Here is a 17,254-nt window from a genome sequence, read left to right on the forward strand (position 1 = left end):
CAAATCTTATGCTCAGAGGATGCTGCTGGTTTAGGGACACACCCTGACTCAAAGCTGGATCAGAGATTATGTTTCTGTTTGGAAACAGATTCTTTAAAGGAAGACCAATGCTCACTTTGAGAGGCCATTAATAGTTAAGAGTAATATTGCCTTGACTGATAATATAGAAAAAGATGGGCTTTTAGAAGTGGGTTATTCAGCATAGGAACCTTACAAAGGGGGGCAGAGCTGTACAGTAGTTCCCCTTCTACAAGATGGGGCTAACAGACTATGTACCTGGCAATGGTAAGTGAACTGAATGAGCTGAAAAAGGTAATGCATAAAACAGTGCCTGAAATAGAATTATGTGCTCAAAAGATGGATGCTGTTCAGAAAGATGAACCCTTCTGCACATATAGTACTGCATTGTCAGTGAAGACAAACATTGATACACAGGTGGATAGATGGGTGGACAGGCTGAACTATTAGGTATGTACATGCAGGGGGGAGTGTGCCAAAGACCATGTATAGGGCTGGCAGACAATGTTTCTACAAGTGTATTTGTATGTTCTTTAAGAACTCCTGGTATATAGAAGAGCTGACAAGGGGCAAGGTTGTAGTCATTTTGTGGGCAGCTACCCAGAGGGAGTGCGTAGTTGGATCTGTGGGCTCAGGACTATAGTCACAGGGGATACCAAGCTCAACTGGCATAACATATTACACAAAAATTGTTCTACATGCTACTTTGGTGGGCAGCGACTGGGATCTTAAAACCTTGGAAGCAGCCATCTAGAAGCAATGATGGGTCTCTTCTCATCCAGAGCAAAGAAGAATGAAGAAAACCAAAGACACATGGAAACAATTAGTCCAAGGGACTGGTACACCATGCGATCCTCTGCCTGTAAGACTATGAGACCAGAAAAACTAGATGGTGCCCGGCTACCACGGTCAACCACTCAGAGGGGGATCTGTGTAGGAGACCCTGGGTAGAGTAGGAGAACAATGTGGAAGAAAACTCAAAATTATTTAAAAAAAAAAAAAAGAAAGATAAAGGGACCAGGTTTGCTGGTCTGGTAGAGCCTTATGAAACCACTGAGACTACAGCCTCTAGCTGCCCTTCAGATTTGGAATTGAACCCACTCCTATGGCTTCCAGCCAAACAAAAGACAGGCATATGACCTGAACATTTACAATAGGTAGATACACTCCTTGGAGAGAACAATCTTGGAAGAACAGAAGGGCAGTTTATGCATAGGGAGACAGCTCAGGGTGCAGGAGTGCATGGAGGGGAGGACACAGGTAAGAGGTAACTATGGGAAGGAAGTGGGAGGGGAGCTGTTGCATTGTGGTAAATTGTAGTCAACGTCATGAGCAAAGTATATGTGAACTGAATTGGCTCTGTAAACTTTCACCCAAATTACAAAATAAATAAATAAAGAGTAGAACTGTGCTCCATATGGTTTTCAGTGGCTGATTTTTCAGAAGTAGATCACCATGACTCTTTTTCAAGATACTTCCTACCTCCTTCCTGCCTAGGTTTCTCCCGTGCAAATGCTGCCCTTCTGATCTCCCATGGTTGACTGTTCTAAGGAGTGCATAGCCCTGGTACATTTGTTCAGTTCACAGGTCTGCCTGTTTTTACATTGAAGTTAACCCAAGGGAGTAAGTCTAATTCCAGGTCTGAAGGATGACTTGGGGCCATAGTCTCGGGGGTTTCATCAATCTCTCTGACCACTAATCCTAGTCTTTTTTTATTTTTTGAATTTTGTTGCACATTTCTTTTCCCATTCTATCCAGGATCTCCAATTTTGTTCCCTTTCCAAGTGGTTAGGAGCTCTACTGGTACAGTCCCTAAGGCATTTATTTGACTGCTAACCAGAAGGGCAGCAGTTCAAACCCATCAGCCACTCCATGGAAGGAAAATGGGGCAATCTACTTCCGTGAAGATTCACCACCTTGGAAACCCAATGGGGGTTGCTATGAGTCAGAACCAACTTGACGGCAGTGAGTTTGGTTTTGATTTTCCAAGTGATGGGCACCGTTTAGCTCTTCTGGTCTCACAGTCATGTAAGCTGAGTTTGCTGTGGTCCATTAGTACCTTAAGCTAATTGTCTGCATATGTCTTTGATTTCCTTCATTCTTCTTTGCTCCAGACGAGAGACCAATAGTTGCATCTTAGATGGCTGCTCATAAGCTTTTACAACCCCAGTTGGTACTTACCAGAGGAGGAAATAGAACAATGTTTTTGTGTACTATGTTGTGCCAATTGATCTTGATGTCTCCCATGAACCGCGTCCTGAGCCTGTAGGCCCAGTGACTCACTCCCTCAAGGTGCTTGGCTATAGCTAAGAAGTTATCCTAATTTTGTCCTGTTAGCTCTATAATTGGGAGCTCTGGTAGCATAGTGACTAAGGCACTTGACTGTTAACCAGAAGGCTGGTGGTTCAAACCCACCAGCCACTCCTCAGAAGGAAGATGGGGCAATCTACTTCCGTAGTGATACTGCCTCGGAAACCCAAGGAGGGGTCGCTATGAGTTGGGGCCAACTTGACGGCACATAACAATAAACAGCTCTATAATTAATGTATACGGACTTTTTTTAATAGCACATATAAATATGTATGTAGGAATATCACCTGCCAAACCTATATATGGTCATGTATCATTCCTGATTGCCTACCCATACCTCATATTCTTGCCAGTCTACCTATGTATCCACCCATAGATTTTATGTCTGTTATTACTGATAATGCAGTATTGTGTATGGTGTTTTACTTTTGTTGTCTGTACCTCCTGTGCACCTCTCTTTCTTTTCCTTAGGGATAATGTGCTGGTCACATACTTTTGTTGTATTGCATTTCCCTTCACCCAAATCAACATATCTAACTAGTCAGTAGTTTTCCCTTCCCTCTCCTCCTGTTCCTTGTAACCAACAAAGAAGGTTTCCTTCTGTGTGTAAACCTTTCCTTGACTTTTTTTCCCCCATCTTTCAAGTCTTTTATTTTTAAAAATTGTGCTTCAGGTGCAAGTTTACAGAGCAGAGTCTGTTTTACACTCAACATTATGTGTACATTTAATTTAGTTTCACTCCCCATTTACCATCCCCAACCCTAACCCAGTTTCCTCCCCTCCCTGCCCAGTAACCTCCCCCCACCCCTCCACCCCCGCCCCATGCCCCTTGTAGTTATGCACTCCTGTGTGTCCTGCATTTCCTCCATGTGAATGTTGCCCCTCTGGTGTCCAATGGTCGAATGCTCCAAGGGATGCATTTCCAAAGAATATGTGGGTCACCCTGGGTTAAGTGGTCTATGTGTACATCTTGTTTACTATTGGGCTAAAAGCCAGCCCCTGGGAGTGAGTTTTATTCCAGGCCCAGAATGTATCCCAGGGCCATAGTATTGGGGGGGTCTCCCCACACTCCATTCAACCAGTAATTCTCGTCATTACTGAGTTTTTGGATTTTGCTCCACGTTTTTCCTCCCACTCTATCCAGGATCTCCAGATTTGATCCTTTCCTGAGTGGCTAGCATTGGTAGCTGGGCAACATCTAGTTCTACTGGTCTCGAGGGCTTTCTTCGACTTTTTGTAATAGTGGACTCATGATATTTGTCCTGTGACTAACTTATTTCACTCAGCATAATGTCCTTCAAGTTCATCCACATCATGAAGTGATTCATGAGTTCTTCATTTCTTAAATGCTGCACAGTATTCCACCGTGTATATGTCCATCTGGACACTTAGGTTGCTTCCACCTCTTTGCTATTGTATATAGTGTGGCAATGAACATGGGTGTGGATATACCTATTTGTGTTCTGGATTTCTCCTCTTTAGGATACACTCCTAGTAGTGGGATTGCTGGATCAAATGGCATTTCTATTTTCAACTTTTTAAGAAAGTGTCACTGGCTGCTTTTAATACTTTTTTCTTAGCTGTTGTAGAGTTTCACTATGATGGGTCTTGTGATCTATTTCCTTCTACATATTGTCATTTGTTGGGCTTTTTGAATCTATGGATTAATGTTTTCTACTAGTTTTGGAAATTTCTTTTTCTCTTCTAATATTCCCATATACTCTCTTTCTGAGGTTCTGATTAAATGTATGTTAGATCTTAGACCTTTTCTTCTTTTCAGAGTTTTGCTTTCACTTTCATATTTTCCAATGTTTTGCTCTCCAGGATATAAATGAGGTAACTTCTTCTAACCTATCTCCTAGCTCAAAAGTTGGCAAATTACAGCCCATGGGCTAAATCTGGCCTGTTGTCTGCTTTTGTAAATAAAGTTTTAATGGAACACAATGATGCTCGTTCACTTAGGTATTGTCTATGGCTGCTTTTGCACTGTAACAGCAGAGCTAAGTATTTATAACAAAAACTGTATTTAGCCTGAAAAGGCAAAAGTATTTACTATCAGGTGTGTTTTAGAAAAAGTTTGCTGACTCCTATTCTAGTACATTACTGTTCTCTCCAGCTGGGTCTAATCTGTTGTTAGATCCATCTGCTGAGTTTTAAATATTAATACTGAATTTTCCTAGACGTTCTATTTGGTTCTTTTTCAAAGCCACTGCAACACTTCTTATAATTTTCCGTTCCTTGCTGGTATTTTCAAGTTTCTACTTTTTTTAAATTTCTTTTTAAATTGTGATTTGGGTGAAAATTTATAGAGCAAATTAGTTCACATACACTTTGTCTCACGACACTGACTACAATTTACCACAATGCAACAGCTCCCCTCCCACTTCCTCCCCATAGTTACCTCTTCCCTGTGTCCTTCCCTCCATGCACTCCTGCCCCCTGAGCTGTCTCCCTATGCATAAACAGCCCTTCTTTCTCCCATGATTGTTCTCTCCAAGGAGTGTATCTACCTCAGGTAAATGTTCAGCTCATATGCCTTTTGTTTGGCTGGAAGCCACAGATGTGGGTTCAACTGCAGACCTGAAGGGCACTTAGGGGCCATAGTCTCAGTGGTTCCATCAGGCTGTAACAGACCAGTAAACCTGGTCCGCCTCCTCTTTTTTTTCCCAGATGATTTTGAGTTTTGTTCCACATTGTTCTCCCTCTCTATCCAGGATCTCCTACATAGATCCCCCTCCGAGTGGTTGACGGTGGTAGCTGGGCACCACCTAGTTCTTCTGGTCTCAGAGTCGTACAGGCTGTGGACTGCATGGTATGCCAGTCACTAGGACTAATTGTTTCCACAAATCTTTGGTTTTCTTCATTCTTCTTTGCTCTGGACGAGGAGAAACTCGTTGCATCTAGATGGCTGCTTGCAAGCTTTTAAGATTCCAGTCGCTACTTGCCGAAGTAGGAGGTGCAACAATGTTTTGTGTAGTATGTTACGCCAATTGAGCTTGATGCCCCCTGCGACTATGGTCCCGAGCCCACCGGTTCAACTACTTCGTCCCTCTGGGTAGCTGGCTGTGACCAAGAAGTGACTACAACCTTGTCCCTTGTCAGCTCTACTATATATCTGGGAATTCTTACAGATCATACAAATACACTTATAAGACCATTGTCTGCCAATGTTATACATGGTCTTGGGTACACTCTCCGCTTCATAGACATACCTAATAGTTCAGCCTATCCAAAAGGCATATCCACCCGTATACCCATGTATGCCTTCACCACAGTACTGTATGTACAAAAGGGTTCATCTTTGTTGTCTGTACCTCCCATGTACCTCTCTCTGTCTTCCTCTTCCTCAATGCCACCATGTTGATCACTCACATTTGGTACATTGCCCTTCTCTTCACTCAAACCAATACTTGTCTGTACCTATCTAACAGTGTTCCCTCCCCCCCTCCCACCCCTGGCAACCAACAAAGAAAATGTCCTTCCATATATAAACCTTTCCTTGACTTTTACAATAACGGACCAATACAGTATTTGTCCTTCTGTGTTTGACTTACTTCACTCAGCATAATATCCTCCAAGTCCATCCACATTATGCAGTGTTTTACAGATTCTACGTTATTCTTTAGGGTTGCGTAGTATTCCATTGTGTGTATGTACCATAGTTTGGTTATCCATTCCTCAGTTGATGGACACCTAGGTTGTTTCCATCTTTTAGCTATTGTAAATAGTGCTGCGATGAACATGGGTGTGCGTATGTCTGTTACAAGTTTTTCTTTTATTTCTTTTAAACATATAAAATAAAATTGCTTTATAGTCTTAGAAGTCTGCAAATCTGTTTCTGATGTTTATTCTGGCTCTTGCTTACAGTTTCTTGCTTCTATGTGTGCTTCATACAGCTGTGAAAATCAATGTTCTTAAAATTTGTAAGGACAGTTTGAGGTCTACAATAACGTTATTTGTCTTCAAAGTGTATCTGTGTTACTTCTGCCAGGCAACTACAGGTATCACCATCCCAGGACCAAATCAGGTCATGTTCATAGTCTAAAAGTAGAACCATTTGAGCCCAGGTATTGTAGGGAGGGTCTCTCTTAAATTCTCCACATATCTTGGTTAGTGATTTCTGTGAACTTGCCCTTTGAGGTTATTAAACAGATAATTCAAATTTTCTCAGATTAGCAAATACCTCAGGACAAAATTGGCCTCTGTGATACATTAACTTCTCTAGGTTCTTTTTCATTTGGCTCAGTAAAATACCTTGTTAGCTTATCAGTCCTTTTATAAAGATGGTTTTTATCTTTTATCTAGCATTTTTAGTGGTAAACTAAAAATGACCTAATCTGTCATTACCAGGAAATGGAAATTATAATTTTAATGAAGAGCATTGATAAGGACACAGCCTATCTTCAAACGAGAAGACAATAAAGAAAGTTTCCTACTAAAGATGTGTACAAAATACATATACTCTGTCTTAAATGGGCTTAACCACTGTACCAACTGCATAAAAGAAAGTCACAATCCTTTTTGATACATCCTTCCTTTAGGATTCCTAATGAGGTTATTACTATGATCACAGCAGCTGGTGTGTGATGTAGCAGTAAATGTAACCTCTCTGGGCCCTGTGTCCTCATTTGTCACATGGGGATAATAATAGTACCTACCTTATAGAGGTGCTATCATGACTAAATGAGGTTACAGGCCGTCCCTGATCACTATGTCCAACTTATGGACAGCTCCTACTTGGTGCTTTAAATCGGAAGGAAGATTGGGCAATCTAGTATTATGTAAATTTGCCCTCACTCTGAAATGGTTGAACAAACTTGTACTAGCAATAAATTCTTCATCATAATCACTTTCACTTGCTGCACATATAGCTTTTAAAACACTAAAAAGGCTTCCAGCTTTTGTCGCACTAAAGTAAGGCTAAATAAGAACCGTATGCATCTATTCTGACTTAACGTACAGATTTTTAAAGACACAAGAACAGATCTCATTTGTAACCCAGGGACTGCATGTATTAGCATAAAGCACTTAGAGCTACACCTGGTACGGAACTACCAGCTACATAAAGGAGTCCCTGGACTATACATGGATTAGCATAGCGGTGTCTAAACATTTTCTGTAAAGAGCTAGGTAGTAAATATTTTAGGTTTTGTGGGACACATATAGTCTCTGTTGCATCTTCTTTTTTAAAAACAACTATTTAAAAATATTAAAAAGTTCTTAACTCAAGGACTTTAAAAAAAAAAAAACAAAAAACAAGGCCAAGAGAGGATTTTGCCTGCCAACCCATGCCTAACAAAACAGGCAAAAAGGACTGACAGAAATCAAGCAATGTGTTCTTAAAGTGCTTTCCTAGCAGACTGTCACAGAAGGATCAAAATTCCAGTGATTCTCACATCACAGGCTGGGACTTGTGTGTCCCCAAGGAGATTAAGAGGGTGGCGCTTAAGAAGCACAAAAGACTCTTTGCTCAAACTGGACATACAACATGAACTATTTTATAAGAGGAAAGTGGATGGATTCATATAAGTTGGTATGAATGAAGACAGACACACATAGTTACCTGGCCAAAGACTGTTCCACCTGTACTGGCTGCTTGACCAAACACAGAACCAGTACTGCTAGACCCAAAACCTGCAAAATACAAAGGAAACAACAGTTCAGTTTGGGGAAGCTTTTCACAACATCCAAGTTGGTTCCCCCCCAATTTAATGGCACTTAGGTACGGTAAGCTACCCCACAATAAATAAATTTATGAATAAAATTTGTTTCCTTATCTAGGAAATGAGGAAAATTCTGAGTAACTAGTTTGAAGACCTTTCTTATTGCTACTATTACATAGTAGTATAACTTACAATGTACCAGGGACTGAATCCTTTTCTATCGAATCACAAGGGGTAGGGGAGGGGGGCAGCTAATAAGGTAGTATTTTAGAGTATAGCTTCTCCCCATACTTTAAGCCAACAAGCATTCTTCCAATGATTGATTAATACCATGAATATCTCTATTCCCTGGTTTCCTCTGAATCTCAAATACCAGATTTCTTTAGGGCAGCTTATCTTTCTTCCAGGTGGCATAACATGGTTGAAGTGGTGGCTAAAGAGGACCTAGGAAAACCAGGCAGAATTATTTACTGTAAGAAAAGAATCCTAGATGAGGAGTCAGAAGAGGCAGGAGTTTTATGCCACTTCTGTCATTGATCTAGTTAGGTAAGCTTGGGCAAGTCTCAATAATTCCTCAACCATGGTTGGAGTAGACTGCTCAGGATTCTTCCCATACAGTTACTAAACGAAAGATTTCTTTAGGGGTTCTGAATTGTGTTGAAATAGTGTAATAATATCTGTGCATGAGGGTTTCTCAAGTGTTGACTGAAGAATGGAGGATGCACTAGAGACAGCATTAAATATCCCTTTTTTTTTTTTTTTTTTTAAACTTTTTATTGTGATTTGGGTGAAAGTTTACAGAGCAAATTTGTTTCCCACTCAACAGTTAACAAACATTTTGTTTCTTGACATTGACTGCAATCCCCACAATGTAATAGCTCTCTTCCCACTTCCTCCAGGTGGTTACCTTTTCCCTGCACTCGTCTTTCCTTTGCATTCCTGCCTTCTGAGCTTTGTACCTGTGCAAACGCTGCCCTTTTGATCTCCTTGATTGTTCTAAGGCAGGCGAACCTCCCTGGTGTAACTGGTCATCTCGTAGGCCTATTGTTTGACTGAAAGTTGAGCCACAGGAGTGAGGTCAAATCCAGGCCCGAAGGCTATTCTTTTTTAAGACTCACAATTCACAAGCAACGTCTCTGTCCATTCTCTAGGCCAAGTCATTCCATCTCCTATAATTCAAATGGGCTGTCTGCCTCTTCACAGATCAAGTGGATCTTAAAACTGTGTCTGTTTTTCACCATTGTATCCTCATAGCTGACACAGCACTTGGAACTTAGTAGGAGCTTAAAAACATTTGTTGAATGGAAGGAAGGAATACATTTTCTTTCTAATGAATTATGAACCATTTTCAAAGTAATTATCACTGAAGGAATGAATGAGCAGCTAAATGTAATACTGCCCATCATGAAATCATTGAGCCTTGTTATTCCCTTACAGCCTAATTGCTGAAGAACTGCCTTTCATAAGATAATCATCAGAAAGTAAAACAGGGAAAAGATTTTCAAATTGACTTGTCTACTGATGACTTTTGGAAGTAAAAGTAGCTATTAAAACTGGACACTCAATAGTGAAGTATTAAGTTTCACTTGCAAAAATAGTAAAATTTAGAATTTCTTTTGTCATTATGTTTAAAAAAACGGGAACTCAATTTTACACATGTGTCAGTATCTCTCTTTAAGCAAGCAAAACAATGTTAGAGGAATGTAAAATATTAGCAGGATAGTGGACTAAGAAGAGAAGACCCGGATTCTTGTTTTGGCTTTACCATTAGCACTCTAGGACATTAGATCAGTCACCTCTAGGTTTGACAGTTTTGGACACAGTGACTTCTAAGCTCTTTCACAACTTAAAATATTTTATGTGAGTCATTAAATTACTTGCCATGGCCTTAAACTAAAGATGCTTGCTTTTTGCCCTCTGAAATTGGCACTCTGGTGGCTAGCTGAGTGGGGAACATGCAAAACTAGAGCTCTAGTTAGCTGTGGCAGATCCATCCAATTAGGGCAAAGAAATGAGACCTCAAAAGTACTCCAAAGCCCCTTCTTGATTTTACAGATTCTTTTTTTGTTTGTGTTCCTTTTCTTTTCATTACAAAAGTAATACCAGTTTGTGGTAAAGGTTTCATATAATACAGAGGGATACAAAGTAAAAATCTTCCATGAAGTCTTACCTGAAGCTTGACAAAAGCTAAACCCAGAGGATGATGCTGTTGTGGTGGTGGCTGAAGTACTACCAAATACAGAGCCTCCCTGTCCAAAGCCTGGGCTCTGACCAAAAGCAGGGGCATTGCTTTGGCCAAACAGTCCTCCTCCTGTGTTGGCAGAAGACTGTCCAAATGAGAAAGAGCTACTGGTGCTTGGAGGGGGGCCAAAGACATTCCCACTGGTAGATGTGGAGGTGGAGGAAATGGACTGACCAAAAGCAGGCACAGAACTGAACCCAGACTGACTGAAGGAGAAGCCGCTTGCGGAGCTGCTCGTAGGCTGCCCAAAGGCAGGGGCTTGCCCAAAGGTGGCTTGTCCAAAGACCCCTGTTGCTGATGTGCCAAAAGCTGGACTACCAAACCCTGAGCTGCTCACTGGTGGTGTGGAGGCTGCTGTGCTGGCAATGTTGCCTGTTTGCTGCCCAAACAGGCTCGGTGCAGTGCTGGCTGCTACCTGCCCAAACATGGGGGTAGTGGAGGGAGCAGTGGCCGTGTTATTGGTGGGCTGGCTGAAAGCTGAGCTAGAACTGGCAGCAGGTAGCGGAATAAAGACAGATGAGCCAGAAGTGACAGCTCCAAACACTGCTGTCTCTGTAGCTGGGCTTGGAGCAATACTGGAAACAGTGCTAGGGGCTGTGGGGGTGCTTGATGTTTCTGTAGCCACAAGGACTGCACTTGGGATTGTAGTTGCTGTGACAGAAGCCTGCCCAGGAACTGAAAGAGTGGAAGCTGAGGATACCGCTTCTGTCTTGACATCAGGCACCGTGGCAGCTGCTGGAGTGGCCTCTGCAGAAGGTGCTATGAGAGTAGCACTAGGTGACGCAGCAGGCTGGGCAAGAGCTGGCTCTTTTTTAACAGAGTCGGAAGCTGGCACAGGAGACTGGGAAAGTTGGGCTGGTTGTTGCTGCCCTAGAAGAGAGGATGCTGATGCTGTAACCTCACTGCTGCTTGGCTTCCCAGGCAAAGCTGATGATGTGATCTCCTCTGTGCTTTTACCAGAGGACACAGGCTGGGTGGGCACAGATGCTGAACTCAGGAGGTTACCAAGTGACAAGGTGGGAAAAGATGCAGGCAAGGCAGTGGCAGCTGTAGCTGACGGTGGGACAGATGGGGTCACTGCACTACTGGTCTGTTGGCTTCCAAATGAAAAACTAGGCTTGCTACCACTTATAGAACTCCCACCAAAACTGGTTATTCCAGAGGATCCTGCAGTTGTGAGTGGCAGGGTGCCAAAAACACCAGTTGAGGAACTGCTAGTGCTCATGCTGGTTGGTGCTGGTGGTGCTACCGTGGTAGAGGTTACAGAGGTCACAGGGGGCTCCACATGCTTCCCTAACACTGGAGGGCCAGTAAAACTGAACACTGAAGATATGGTTGAAGTCTTGGTTGACTGTGCACTGGTTAGGCTTGTGGATGAAGCTTTACTGATTGACTTTGTAGATTCATCCACTTGGCCAACTCGCAGTCCTGAAAAACTTCCTAAAGTCTCTCCAGCCAGAGAATTTGGAAACAGAAGCTCTCCCAACTTTGATGAAGGAGTTTCCAGCTTGTTAGAGGCTGTGGAAAGAGCAATTCCAGAAGGTGCCACAAGTTTGCTGTTAGATGGAACAAACTCTCCTGAAGAAGCAATGGCAGATCCAGTGGTGTTTGCTGCAGATGTGATTCCAGAAGGGGTTGCATTTTCAGGAGTGGTCTCATAAAAAGGTTTGCCTACACCACCAAAGGAGAATGCATCGAGCTGGTTTGACTCCTTACTGGGGGGTGTTGCCCCTAGTAAGAAAAAGAAATTAGGAAATGGGTTCATATAGCAAAATATGTCCTGTAACATTTCAACTGACTCTATTTCTAAGCCATCTTCCCTTTATAAAATTAGGGACAGAATACATGAAAATCACATATTATCCCAAAAGAGAAGTAACAAGGCATCTTCTCTTATTTCCCACTGACTCTCTGTGCCTTCCTCAACAATATCCTTGGCAAAGTGCTGGTCTATGGCCTTCCAAGGGACCTTCTGATAGAACAGGAACTGATATACAATGGAAGTTCTTCCCTTGTTTTTTATAGGCAAATGAAGTGTCAATCCACAGACATTCATTTTAACATACAATTAAAGGTTGCAAACTAGTGCTCTACTAAACAAGTGATTTTATAGAGGTAATATGGTCTAGCAGTCAAGAACATGGGTTCTGGAGCCAAGATCACTGCCACTTACTGGAACAGTTACTTAACCTCTCTGGGCCTCAGTTTCTCCATTTGGATATTAGAGATAATAATAGCATCTTCCTCATAAAGTTGTTACAAAGATTAAATGCAATACTGTTTAAGCACACAACACTGGTCAAGCAGTAAGTACTCAATAAATAAGTAAAATTTCATACTTATAAACCAAAATTAGCTTATTGCAAGTGTTTATTGATGCTTCTGACTCCATATTGTTTTAAGAAGTCTGGCTCCTTGGATATAATGCCAAGCTCCTACGACCTGTGCGCAATTTCCAGAAAGACCTCTTTATGTCACTGGTGGTGTATTCAGTAATTTATGGTTTTGGATTGTTTGTGTATTAATCAAAATGTTTATAAAATTATTATTGTATTTTATTACTTGTTTTAGACAATTATTTTGGTCCTCTTTAATCTTTTTATATCACTGAGTTGTTTTTCTCCTAGAAAATGAGACTAGTGAGGAGGTGGGCCGTGAGGGTATTCTGCCACACCTAACAGGGCAGAGGTTAAAAAATGAGTTTAAGAATGTTCTAAAGAGAAAGGAATAACATCATCAACCCTTTAAGTCCCATACATAAATCGGTTTAGGAATTTTGCTATGTTTTCAGCTTCCTAATTGCTCTTCAAGTAACTCACTAAGAAACTCCTACCATTTTGCCTAGCACATAGAACATTCTCAAAAAATATCTGTGAAGTAAGTAAATGAAAGATGGCTATTATGTTATTTATTGTAGGGGAAACCTGGAAATAATCTCTAAGTCCAACAGGTGAATGGTTAGATAAATTACAGCCCATCTACAAGATAGAAATTATTTAGCCATGAAGAGTGATATTTATGTAAGGTTTTTAAAAATTGTATTAGAAAATTCTCAAGAGATTATGTTATATGAAAACAAAACAAAACAAAAACCTCCAGAAGACAAAAATCCCAAAAGGAAATACAGCAGAATTACCAAGTTATCACTGAGGGCACAAAGTGATTTTTTTAATTCCTTTATGCTTTTTTATATCTCCCTATTTTCTTCAGAAAGAACATATTACTTTCATTAACAGAAGAAAAATAAACTTAATTACTTAAACTGCAGAACTGGGAAGTATTTAAAAATATATTTGGTTTCTTTATAGGCCTCAAATTCTTTAAAACATTAAAAATATGCTAGTTGGTGAATCTGTAAAAGCATGCACGGGACCAGTGCGTTTACCGAAATGTTTCCAAGGAAAAAAGACTGAGCTTTTTCCATAGTACTATGTCTATCTTACTCTGCAGAACTGCCCTATAAACCAATAAACTTTAAATTACCCATGAAAAGATGGAGAAATAAATTTTAATTCACATATTAACAGTAACATGCTAATGACAGCCTTGATTTTCCAGAAGCAAATCCTTTCCTTGTTCTTAATCACAAAATAGCCAAAAATCTTTTACATCAGTTTCCTAAGTTGAACATATTTCTAATGCATAATATCAATATCAAACTTTCTGTGAAAACTTTCACCAAGATTCGGTAGCAGGTAAAATGTCAACACATCTGTATGAAAAATAACCTGTACTTGTTCAGGAGAACCACAAAACTAAAACTTTGCAATGCAGAGATTTACCTTGGACAGTAGTAAAATTAGAAGCTGGTGTTGATGTGAGTATCCCAAAATTAAAGCCAGTCCTAGGGAATGGAAGAAGAGAAGTTAAAAGGAATACACCAAAGGCATAATACTGCTCTTTTAATACTCCCTTTTATATAATTCATTCAGACAATCTGCTCTCGAGGAATTTTCAATCTGTAAAATAAACAACAGAGTAAAAGTACGTATCTCAGAAGAGGTAAATACTCCAAGTTCTCTAAGCAAGGAGAGGCAATCTGTAGACTAGGTAAAAAGGTGGCAGCAGTTGAGAATGCCTTGGAGATGTCCAGTCATTCAGAGGTTTGGGTGGGGACCTATTTCAAGTAAATCAGAGGAGCTGAAAATAAAAAGTTGGAGCAGAGATGCACTGGGAATGTGCAGTTAGAAATGGTGGCTAGAACAGATGGTCTGCCTAGTGAAGCAGTGAAGAAAAGTCCAGAAACCCAGGAAGTGGCTGGATTAGATGAGCCTCTTATAACCCACTCCAAGACGGAAGAGCGTGTCAGAGAAGGTTCAAATTAGTAGAGGAGGTGATAGACAGCATGAAACAGAAGCCACTGACTTCCATTTTGAGTGAACTCTTAGTTCTAGGCTGGGAATAGTTGGTTGAGAAATATTCCTGACTCCTGTCACCATCTCCTCTCTTCCTCTGTCCATTTTCTTTATGCTATAAGTAAAGACACCAGAACCAAAGAGAAAAATTCAGCACAATAGTGAATTGGAATAGACTATTTACTGTTTTAAAAGCCCAGACAGAAAATTTAAAATTAAATAATATAATTAAAATAAGGAAGATGTAAGGGATCAGTCATGTCAAATACAGTAAGTAACGTAAGGATTTTAGATTTTCTAACCCATCATTCCTTTCCTCAAATGGACAAAGACCATCTAAAAGATGTGTTTTAAAAAAATCCTCTTCCGAACACTTGAAAAGGAGATCTTGGATAGAGTGGGAGAAAAACATGGAACAAAACTCAAAATCAGAAAAAAGATCAGGCTTACTAGTCTGACAGAGACTGGTGAAACCCCCGATAACTATGGCCCTTAGTCACTCTTCAGGCCTGAAATTGAACTCACTCCTGTGGCTTCTAGCCAAACAATAAACAGTCATATGGGTGGGGTGAACATTCACACCAAGTAGATAGACTCCTGGGGGAGCTCTGGTAGCATAGTGGCTAAGACACTTGCCTGCTAACCAGACGGCTGGCGGTTCAAATCCACCAGCCACTCCTCGGAAGGAAGGCTGGGCAATCCTACTTCCGTAGTGATACTGCCTCAGAAACCCAAGGAGGGGTCGCTATGAGTCGGGGCCGACTCGATGGCAAAACAACAACAACAACAACAGATAGAGTCCTTAGAACAATTAATTTTGGGAGATCAGAAGGGCAGTGTTTGTACAGGCAGATGGCTCAGAGGGCAGGAATGCATAGGAAAGAAGGACACAGGGAAGAGGTAACTACAGGGAAGGGGTGGGAAGAAAGCTGTTACACTGTGGGGAATTGGACTCAACGTCACAAAACAAAATGTGTATGAACTGCTGTATGAAAAATGAATTTGCTCTGTAAACTTTCACCAAATCACAATGAAAAAAATAAATAAATACAGATAGTACACAATTTCCACTTTCAATTATTTTCTATCATTATTTTCCAATGTGTTAGGCTAAAGAATATTCAAGAAATATATTAACATCAGTGAAAACAGACTGTGGTTAATATGATTCTAACTACAAAAGCAAAAACTGAAAGTGTTCAAGAAGCTTTTCTAATGGAACTGAACACACAACCCTTTAATATTAAAAAAAATAATAATCTTTTGACAAGTTTTACTCTCAGCTACCCAGAGTCTAACCCCATCACAGTAGGGAAGGGAACACTTCAGGAACTTTCACAGGTTTCCACATGAGCGCCTGTAAGAGCTTTAGCATCCAAAGTAATTGGCTTTCAGAGTAAAGGCATGCTCATGCTAAGGTTAAAGGAAGCTCACATGAAATGTAGTTTAGAAGATTTGGTTTTAGAAATGACTCAAATTTTACAAATACAGTCATCATTACTTAAAGAGAAACAGATTTCCCAACATCTATATAAAACCCAAACATTCAAACAGCTATTGTCTTCATGATCTCCTCTAAGAAGCCTAGTATATTGAACTCTCAGCGTAGTAAAGCCAATCTAAGTGTCGCATCTTGCTCCCAAACAGTATCAGAATGGAAATTTCAGTATGATAAAATAGATTAACTATTGAATTTAACAGAGTCATTAACCAAAGAAAATGAAGCTTACCTCAAAAAACCAAACAAACAAATAAGAAGAAACACATGCAAAACTTGAATCTCAAAAGGAAAACAGATTTATATTAGGACATTAAAATACTGTCACTATTATTAAATGTATTACTACAACATAAGAAATTTGGGCTCATGGATATTTAATAAGCGTGTAACTATACCTACTGATTATGCACCTATTTGACAGAACTGGAAGAGTTAACATCTACTTTTAAGGTTTCCAATACAGATGTGAGAAAAATGTTTCCTCTTTGTATTTCTGTTTGACTAAGATTGAATGGGGAAAATACAGGAATGACTAAAAACTGAGTAGGGGTAGTTAATTTTTAGAAATCAGAAATAATCTTATGAACAGTGAAGACCCTGCTTTACTCTATAGTTTAAATGGAAAAACAAACAACCAACTACAAAACCCCTCCTAATCCTAAGATTTGGGGAAGCTATCTACAAGGTTGCTAGTGATGTGGTACAAATCTTAAGTTTATTACTGACCCTGGTGAAGAAAATGAGAAAGGCTTGTTGAACTGTCCAACAGCAGATGGGGTAGACGTCACAGATGTTTCTATCTTGGCTGCCCCTGGTCCTGAAATTATTCAAACAAATAAAAACAGAAAAACTCAGAAACACTAGTTAGTGATTCCCTGCAGCTTAGTCTGTGTGCTCAGAGGCATAGCTTCAGTTCTGCAGAACTTTTGTGCACTCTATAATAAATCAGGGGGTCACAAAGTATGAGCACATTGTCTATCTTGGGTTCAGGATCTCTGAACTTGCTCTTTGGCTCTGTCAATGTTAATTCCAAACTAAAACATACCAAACTCTCCTTTCCAGAAAAGACATCAAATAATCCTACTGCTGTTTTAAACATTAAAAGAAAATTATATATACACACACACACACACATATGTATATGTATGTGCGTGTGTGTGTGTGT

At 40.3% G+C, this 17,254-nt stretch overlaps 1 protein-coding gene across 1 annotated transcript in view; it reads right to left on the reverse strand.

The window, feature by feature from the left end:
- NUP214 (nucleoporin 214) overlaps positions 1-17,254 on the reverse strand; it is a 129,275-nt gene that overhangs the window by 19,509 nt on the left and 92,512 nt on the right. The window contains exons 27-30 of the mRNA XM_042781459.1: positions 16,816-16,906; positions 14,016-14,077; positions 10,162-11,964; positions 7,892-7,962 (exon numbers count right to left, since the gene is read on the reverse strand). Of these exons, the coding sequence (XP_042637393.1) occupies positions 7,892-7,962; positions 10,162-11,964; positions 14,016-14,077; positions 16,816-16,906 (2,027 nt within the window). The remainder of the gene's footprint in view (positions 1-7,891; positions 7,963-10,161; positions 11,965-14,015; positions 14,078-16,815; positions 16,907-17,254) is intronic.

The sequence above is a fragment of the Orycteropus afer genome, unplaced genomic scaffold (assembly GCF_000298275.1).
Source record: "Orycteropus afer afer isolate SDZICR_OR568_19922 unplaced genomic scaffold, OryAfe1.0 scaffold00123, whole genome shotgun sequence".
NCBI classification, from domain to species: Eukaryota; Metazoa; Chordata; class Mammalia; order Tubulidentata; family Orycteropodidae; genus Orycteropus; species Orycteropus afer.